The sequence below is a fragment of the Trachurus japonicus genome, chromosome 4 (genome assembly GCF_045865225.1).
Source record: "Trachurus japonicus isolate A0001 chromosome 4, Traja_1.0".
Lineage (NCBI taxonomy): Eukaryota > Metazoa > Chordata > Actinopteri > Carangiformes > Carangidae > Trachurus > Trachurus japonicus.
Genome location: NC_140910.1, coordinates 32539478 through 32548915, shown reverse-complemented (window position 1 = coordinate 32548915; position 9438 = coordinate 32539478). Strand labels below are relative to the sequence as shown.

Here is a 9438-nt window from a genome sequence, read left to right as displayed (position 1 = left end):
CAACCAGTGTTTCTCAAACCACCAGACGACGTCCTCAAATGTCTTGTTTTGTCCACAAACCAAAGAGAGACTCAGTTTATTGTCATAAAGGAACAAAGGAACCAGAAATATTCACATTTAAGAAGCTGGAATCAGAGAATCTGGACTTTTTGTCTTATACAACTATTCAAACAATTCATTTAATAATGAATTATTGTTTGATTAATCGATTAGTCGTTGCGGCTCTAGTTAAATTCACTGACTTTTCCCTTTAAACAACATGATAAATATGATCGCCCTCTTTATCTCTAACTGCTCTGCTCCACTGTCACTGACACATTCACTGGTAATAGCTTCACTGGGAGTTTATCAATAGTGTAAATGTATGGAAACATCTTCTGTGTGAAAGTGTGTGTGAAGGTGTGTATGTGTGTGTTAGTATCAGGATCAGAGAACGACAGTTTTCCTCTGTTCAAGTCCAGATTCACTCTGATCCTCTGGAGCTTCTTCTGCACTGGAAGATCTATGACTGGACCTGATGGTGAACCTGCTGAGTAATTACCTTCATAGAACCATATTCCCCATAATCCAGACCATATCTCCTTTCCCTTCCTCTGCACAGACTCTGTTAACACACCCAGTATCCAGTGTGTATTGTCTCCAACCTCGACATCCCAGTTGTGAGTCCCAGAGTTAAAACCCTCAGAGCCCAGGACACAGCAGTAATAATCAATCCTCTCTGGATTGTCAGGAAGCTGCTGTTTGTCTCCTCCATGTCTCACACTGGTCAGATCTTCAGACAGGATGAGTCCTAGACCAGCAGTGTTTGGGTCCAGAACCACAGGACTGTAGGAGACCATGTCCTTCATCTTGTTCCAGATGTTGAAGGTCAGGTTGCCCAGGTGTTTGGCCTGGTCTATCAGAGCTCCTGAGTCCAGCTGTGGATCCTCCAGCAGGGGGCGCTGCTGGACTCTTTCCACTGCAGCCTTGTAGTTGAGCAGGAATGAGACGTCTTCAGCTCTCAGCTCGTCCTCTGTGGCTCTGACTGTGTGTGAAAGAGCTGCTATCTCTCTGCTCAGAGCCTCCATCTTCTCCTTCATCCTCTGACTCTTCTGCTCCTCTTCCTCCCTCAGTGCAGCCATCCTGGCCTCCTCTTCCTCTTCTAGAAACTGGTGAAGCTTCTTGAACTGCTCCTTAATCTGCCTCTCTGTGTGTCGGGCCTGGACCTTAATGTGTTCTGCTGTTTGATCAAACTCCACTTGAACTTCTTCAAAACCCTTTAACTTCTCCTTTAAGGGCTCCAGAGTTTCCCCGAGTTCCTTCTTGAGTTTCGAAGCAGCTTCATCGATGGGTCTGATTCTGTGGTTTTTGTGTGTGTCTGAATGGAGACAGATGAGACACACTGGCTGCTGATGGTCCAGACAGAAGAGTTTGAGTTTCTCAGAGTGCAGACTGCAGAGAGCCTCTGAAGATCTCTGCTCTCTCTGCTGTAAGAAGCTCTCACATAGGTTCTTCAACACCAGGTTACAAGGTGGATGTTCCTTTGAAGATCTTCTCTTACAAACTGGACACAGTTGATCTTGTTTCTCCTTCCACCAGCTCTTCAGACAGTCTTTACAGAAGCTGTGGCTGCAGGTCAGAACAACAGGATCTCTGAAGACCTCCGTACAGACCGGACAGTAGAAATCCTCCTCTAGTCTGGAAGCCATTTAGTCTGTGAGTGAAGCTGAAAACACAGCGGACAGGAAGTAGAGTCAGTCATGGCTCCCCTCCCTCCTCTACTGACTTGACTGAAGTTTACTGTGACTCTGAGTCTAGGTTTTAGTCAAACTCACCTTCAGTGTGTGGAGTGTCAGCAGGTTGAAGCAGCAGTGTTGTAGCTGGACTCACTCACAGGAAGTTGTTGGTTTGGTCTGAAGCTGAATCTGATCGTCTCTTCTTTAGTCTGTGTCTCTGGGACTGAAGAGGAACTGCAGCAGTTTCCTGTTCTATGAGCCATGTGAGGGCCAGGCCGTAGCTACCATTGAGGACACCGAGGTCATGACCTCGGTACTTTTTTTCGGCCTAATGAATGAAAAAAAAAAAAAAAAAGTGCAAAGTATTAGGGAGGACAGATGGAAGGTGACTGAGTGACTCCTCTCTTGTCCAAACAATTCCGGTAGGCATAATGCTCTTGATTATTGACGCCCTCACGTACGCTGGTGTTTGTTTACTGGTCGCGGGAAAAAAGGCGATTCATTCAGAAAAAGCGAGAGATACAACGCGTCGCGGAGCCTGTGTGCATGGAGGAGAAGGCTACTGAGTGAGTTGGCTCTAGATAAACTGCTCTTTCCAACCAGTTGTTACACTGTAAAAGTTTCGTACATACGTGCACTTGAAGCGCTGTATTATTTCGGGACGGAACCTCATGTATGCGGAGAAAACAGCTGTTTAATAGCGTAAATTCAGCGCCATTTACAGTCTGTGTCCTGCACTATGCACTAGTTGAGCTAAGTGGGGGAGAGAGACCTCCTTCCTACAGATACTATACTGAGGGGGCATCTACTGCACTGTCCATTCTTCCATCAACTTTATGTGAAAAGCACAGTGACATGATAAATTTTATGTTTACAGACAGGGGCGTCACTAAGTTTTAAGGACAGGGGGGGCTTAGCCCCCAGGAGATGCACAAGATGTGAGCATATGTGGTGCACAAGCACAAATATTTCACAAACAAAGACTGTGAAATTGTTTCTAAAAAATTTTGGACAGATTTAACAAAGAGCATACGGTGTAAAGTTTAGGCAACCATTAGTTTTATTTCAGTCTTTTTTATTTATTTATTTATTTATTTAAAGAAAGCTAAGACCTGTGAGATTACTACAGACATGTCTGGAGTAGGCTACAGTAGAAAATGTAAATTTTTCATCTCTGCCTAGTAAGAATACTAACAAAAATCACATTAGAGTAAAATCTACCTTTGAATCATGGGATATCAGGCAAATGAATAAGTAATGTGTAGGCTAACTGTGTAAAAGTAGATGCTAAAAAAAATGAACCTGAACAATTTTGCAGCTGTTTTATTATCAGAGATACGTATGTCCAGGTGGAATTTGACCTTTGGAAAACTAATTAGGCTATATTTCACTAATAGCCTGTGTCATAATATTCACTCCATCCAAATACAACTGTTTTTGGCTCATTTTGATTTCACCTAGACCTCTTCATATTTTCCCATTCAAAGAAGACCATACAACCGAAATGAAGTTTGACACCAATATTTTACTAATAAAAAATATGCATAGAAATGTGAAATACTACATAGCTAAACAACGTGAATAACCAATTATAACACAAACCAAAATTTGCTGCAACAAGGAGCAGTCAGATGTATGTTTGTGGTAACTATAAGGAAAAGCAAACAAACTTCCTGGGCCTGTTTCAAAGTGAGGAACACAGCTGACGCTCCAGAAGGAAGTCACCCAAAGATAGTAGGCTATAGCTATGGTAAAAAAGAGTGCACACTTCACCCTAGAAACCTGTTCATCTTTATGTTAACAACCAGGACCTTCACATTGCATTTCAGACTTTTTTTTTTCGAGCTGGAATTAAACTTTATAATATAATATTTTTGCTACTCTGTGGCTGCTACAAATGTGAGGAGCTAGTCTCCTGTTTGTAATAGGTGGTGTGTTCTCATCAGAATTCAGTGAAGTTGGGTCTTCTCTGGATGATCACTAGTGATGATAATATCATAAAAAATGGCATTAATCTAGTTCTAGTAATCTAGTTTTTATCTGTCAAAGTGCACCAGATTGAAGCCTTTTAATATAAAATTGCCCCAAATTTCTGACGCCACCCCCCCGCGCACCACGACTATGACCTCGGTATTTCAAAAATCCTGGCTACGGCCCTGGTGAGGGGGCGGAGCTTTGTCACACTGAAAGTTCAGCAGGACGATGCAGCAGCTCTGTTTAGTTTCTGTTTGTGGATCATTTCACGTCTAAAGAGTCTTAATTCATTAGTAGAGAACTTCACACACAGGCCTGCAGTGAAGAAATGAGTTCAAGACACCATGACGACAGAAATGCAGCATTTATTTAACTTTTGCAGGATGTGCTTCAGTTACAACTTAAAGGAACTACACTTATACTAAATACGAACTTTCATTCCAGCTCAGTTTAGAGGAACTTGTGCTGAAACTACTCCACAACATTTATTGTTGTGTAGCTGCAGGAGACAAAGCTGAATATGAATCCAAGTCAAGACAACATTTTATTATGTTGATGAAAAACAGGAACAAGTGAACATTCAGATGTTGTGATGAACTGACACGTTAATACATCTTGGATCATTGTCTCTCTGAGTCCAGGTTTTAGTCAAACTCACCTTCAGTGTGTGGAGTGTCGGCAGGTTGAAGCAGCAGTGTCTCGCGCGATTTGCATTGACACCGGTGCAAACGCGAGATTTGGACGGACCAGGAAGAGCAGTGCTGGGAGCTTCCGCTACAAACAAGCTTAAAATATAGACTTATTTAATTTTTTTCGGAACAATTTCTCATGTTGGGGCTTCAATACAAGAGGGACATTACAGACGAGCAGCATGGAGGTATGTGGATGTTTTTTGGTGTGTCTTTTTGTTACGAAGACAGTTGGTATCCATTTGCAACCGTTATATGGACATGCACTGCTACGCCGAGACCCCCTGTAACTCAGAGAAGCCACGGAGGACTCTGAAACTTCTCCCAGCCCTTAGTCCACATGAGGGTGAGTAGATAATGAGTGAAATTTGAATTTAGGGTGAACTATCCCTTTAATATTTTCCAGAGCTGTATGTGTGTAATAATAAATACCTTTAGGCCCTATTACCTTATTTTAGGTAAGGTAATAAAGGTATTTTTTATAACCTTACATTTACATATACACACACATAATGCACACAGCTCTGGAAAAAATGAAGAGACCACTTGTTTTATTCTATAAACTACTGACAACAATTCTTTAAAAAGTATTGTTTATTGGGAGAAAATGCCTTTAAAAAAACAAAAAACAAATTGATCTGGAGAAGAACTTAAAACAAAGATTGATCAATGATAAACTAATCAAATGTTGATTGAGATTAATTCATCATTTTCTGCTCATCACACCACACACAGTCATAACAACGTATGTAATGTGAAATGACTCATAAATTTAAAAAGAGAGAGAAAAGATTTTACACATGAAAAGTCGTGAAAAGAAAAAGGAAAAGTGTAATAATGAGACAGCAGGAGGACAAGTGCAGTTTAACAGGTTAAATTTAGGGCTGCAACTAACGATTATTGTCATTATCAGTTAATCTGTTAATTATTTAAACAATTAATCCATTAGTTTATTACTATTACTATTTAAACAATTAATTTAAAAATCAATTATTGTTTGATTAAAGCAGAAGTAAGTGATATATTTGTGTTAATATAAGTCTTAAATAGTTATATCTTCCGACAGCAATCACTTCTATAGAGTGTTTGGTCTGAAACACGGGTCTGTCAGTCACTCTGCTCTGCTCTGAGCCGAGGAGAAAACTTTTATCGTATCCTACAGTTTTTATCCAATGAGGAGAGAGAACGGCATGCAGGGCTGTGTGTGCAGCCAAGGGACGCCGTGAATGTGGCGACGTAGCGACGAGGACTGTTATGGTGCGAGAGTTCAATAAAGTTGTTACTACTTTGTCCTCAGCGTTAATAACTAACTTGGTTTATCTCAGGTGAGTCAGGTGAGGGGGCGGAGCTTTGAAAAATGGCTGAATGTTGAACAGGTTAGTCCAGATTAATGTAGAGGAGCAGTTCTAGACATGAGCCTTGTTTTAAAAAGGGTATTTTCATGTGTGTTTTTTTTTATAAATATATAAATAAATTACTGTTGTGCATAGGGATGTAAAAAAAAAAAAAAAAAAGGTTATATACCGTACACATTTCCTTGTCATACTATGTGTGGGACTTACAGTAAGAAATATCAACTAATGTAGATTAATAACACAAGCTCTGACAGCTTTGAAAATTGACATAATTGTAGTCAGAAAGCTGCTTTACCTGTTAGAAATCCTCTGATCTGGAAGCCATTTAGTCTGTGAGTGAAGCTGAAAACACAGCAGACAGGAAGTAGAGTCAGTCATGGCTCCCCTCCCTCCTCTACTGACTTGACTGAAGTTTACTGTGACTCTGAGTCCAGGTTTTAGTCAAACTCACCTTCAGTGTGTGGAGTGTCAGCAGGTTGAAGCAGCAGTGTTGTAGCTGGACTCACTCACAGGAAGTTGTTGGTTTGGTCTGAAGCTGAATCTGATCGTCTCTTCTTCAGTCTGCGTCTCTGGGGCTGAAGAGGAAGTGGCAGTGCAGCAGTTTCCTGGTTTTTGAGTCATGTGAGGGGGCGGAGCTTTGTCAAACTGAAAGTTCTGCAGGATGATGCAGCAGCTCTGTTTAGTTTCTGTTTGTGGATCATTTCACATCTAAAGAGTCTTAATTCATTAGTAGAGAACTTCAAACACAGGAGAAGTTGGAAACACTGCAGTGAAGAAATGAGTTCAAGACACCATGACGACAGAAACGCAGCATTTATCAAACTTTTGCAGGATGTGCTTCAGTTACAACTTAAATGAACTAAATTTATACTAAATACGAACTTTCATTCCAACTCAGTTTAGAGGAACTTGTACTGAAACTACTCCACAACATTTATTGTTGTGTAGCTGCAGGAGACGAAGCTGAATATGAATCCAAGTCAAGACAACATTTTATTATGTTGATGAAAAACAGGAACAAGTGAACATTCAGATGTTGTAAAATTTAAAAAAAGAGAGAAAATATTTTACACATGAAAAGTCGTAAAAAAAAAAAAAAAAAGGACAAGTGTAATAATGAGACAACAGGAGGACAAGTGCAGTTTAACAGGTTACATTTAGGGCTGCAACTAACGATTATTGTCATTATCAATTAATCTGTGGATTATTTAAACGATTAATCCATTAGTTGTTTGGTCAACAAAATGTTAAAAAATATTGAAAAATATCAACCAGTGTTTCTCAAACCACCAGACGACGTCCTCAAATGTCTTGTTTTGTCCACAAACCAAAGAGAGACTCAGTTTATTGTCATAAAGGAACAAAGGAACCAGAAATATTCACATTTAAGAAGCTGGAATCAGAGAATCTGGACTTTTTGTCTTATACAACTATTCAAACAATTCATTTAATAATGAATTATTGTTTGATTAATCGATTAGTCGTTGCGGCTCTAGTTAAATTCACTGACTTTTCCCTTTAAACAACATGATAAATATGATCATCCTCTTTATCTCTAACTGCTCTGCTCCACTGTCACTGACACCTTCACTGGTAACAGCTTCACTGGGAGTTTATCAATAGTGTAAATGTATGGAAACATCTTCTGTGTGAAAGTGTGTGTGAAGGTGTGTATGTGTGTGTTAGTATCAGGATCAGAGAACGACAGTTTTCCTCTGTTCAAGTCCAGATTCACTCTGATCCTCTGGAGCTTCTTCTGCACTGGGAGAACAATGCCTAGACCTGGTGGTGAAACTGTTCCATATTCACCTTCATAGAACCCTATTCCCCATAATCCAGACAGTATCTCATCTCCCTTCCTCTGCACAGACTCTGGTAACACACCCAGTCCCCACCATGTATTGTCTCCAACCTTGACATCCCAGCTGTGAGTCCCTGAGTTAAAACCCTCAGAGCCCAGGACACAGCAGTAAGTATCAATCCTCTCTGGATTGTCAGGAAGCTGCTGTTCGTGTCCTCTTCTCACACTGGTCAGATCTTCAGACAGGATGAGTCTTGGATGAGCAGTGTTTGGGTCCAGAACCACAGGACTGTAGGAGACCATGTCCTTCATCTTGTTCCAGATGTTGAAGGTCAGGTTGCCCAGGTGTTTGGCCTGGTCTATCAGAGCTCCTGAGTCCAGCTGTGGATCCTCCAGCAGGGGGCGCTGCTGGACTCTTTCCACTGCAGCCTTGTAGTTGAGCAGGAATGAGACGTCTTCAGCTCTCAGCTCGTCCTCTGTGGCTCTGACTGTGTGTGAAAGAGCTGCTCTCTCTCTGCTCAGAGCCTCCATCTTCTCCTTCATCCTCTGACTCTTCTGCTCCTCTTCCTCCCTCAGTGCAGCCATCCTGGCCTGCTCTTCCTCTTCTAGAAACTGGTGAAGCTTCTTAAACTGCTCCTTAATCTGCCTCTCTGTGTGTCGGGCCTGGACCTTGATGTGTTCTGCTGTTTGACCAAACTTCACTTTAACTCTTTTAAAACTCTTTAACTTCTTCTTTAAGGGCTTCAGAGTTTCCTCAAGTTCCTTCTTAAGTTTCAAAGCAGCTTCATCGATGGGTTTGAATCTGTGGTTGGTGTGTGTTTCTGAATCTCTGCAGATGAGACACACTGGCTGCTGATGGTCCAGACAGAAGAGTTTGAGTTTCTCAGAGTGCAGACTGCAGAGAGCCTCTGAAGATCTCTGCTCTCTCTGCTGTAAGAAGCTCTCACACAGGTTCTTCAACAACAGGTTACAGGGTGGTTCATCCTTTGAAGATCTTCTCTTACAAACTGGACACAGTGGATCTTGTTTCTCCTTCCACCAGCTCTTCAGACAGTCTTTACAGAAGCTGTGTCTGCAGGTCAGAACAACAGGATCTCTGAAGACCTCCGTACAGACCGGACAGCAGAGATCCTCCTCTGGTCTGGAAGCCATTTAGTCTGTAGGTGAAGCTGAAAACACAGCAGACAGGAAGTAGAGTCAGTCATGGCTACCCTCCCTCCTCTATTGACTTGACTGAAGTTTACTGTGACTCTGAGTCCAGGTGTAAGAGCCATATTGTATTGCTTACAATAGTTAGTAGTTTTCCTTTAAAATGTGGAACTGCTCCTTTAATTATGCTGCTGATGACATCACAGTAGCTTAGCTCTCAGACCAGGTTAAGCAGCCTAAGGAGCAAGACAGTTTTTTGACAATACCTCAGAGCGAATCTTGTAACTTAGTTTTTTTGCTTTTTAAGTAAAGTTATTTTTTGAACGGAGTTATTGCCTTGGAAGATTCTTTTTTGTGTCAAGCTTATTGCCAAGAAGACTGCTTAATAGTAGCGGTAAAGCAGAGTAGGCTGAGGAAGAAAGATTGCCGTTACATGCGAGCCAAAAAACTCCGCTCTCGTTGGAAATAAAAGCGGATGAACTTGGAATAAACTGTTCCTTCATGGATAAGGAGACAACCCAAGTCCTCATACTGGAATAAGTAAGTCTGTGGATGCTTTGCAACAAGATCTCAACTGCTAATTAAGCTAACACACGGAAAGCTAACGCCAGCCTGTCGGAGCTGCGCAGCACATGATGAATGCAGTTCATTGAAGTGGATTTGGATCAGCTAGTCGTTGGATACTGATGTGTATATGAAGATACTGTTGGACATTAATGATTCCTTGGATAACTGAATGTTTTAAGCTGAATTCT

At 41.3% G+C, this 9438-nt stretch overlaps 1 protein-coding gene across 2 annotated transcripts; it reads right to left on the bottom strand.

The window, feature by feature from the left end:
* Positions 1-287: 287 nt before the first annotated feature.
* On the bottom strand, positions 288-8686 carry LOC146989276 (nuclear factor 7, brain-like). Of its 2 annotated transcripts, XM_085775219.1 has the most exons (3): positions 8262-8686; positions 7629-7645; positions 288-1246 (listed from the first exon to the last, which is right to left on the bottom strand). In XM_085775219.1, the coding sequence occupies exons 1-3, from the start codon at positions 8684-8686 to the stop codon at positions 288-290; spliced, it is 1401 nt and encodes a 466-aa protein (XP_085631345.1). The 2 variants fall into 2 exon arrangements, with proteins under 2 accessions (XP_085631345.1, XP_085631344.1); XM_085775218.1 differs by lacking the exon at positions 288-1246 and having other exon boundaries at positions 7245-8686.
* Positions 8687-9438: the final 752 nt, after the last annotated feature.

Coding starts and splice junctions, on each gene's coding strand:
- LOC146989276 (XM_085775219.1), bottom strand. CDS start 8,686: ATGGCTTCCAGACCAGAGGAGGATCTCTGCTGTCCGGTCTGTACGGAG.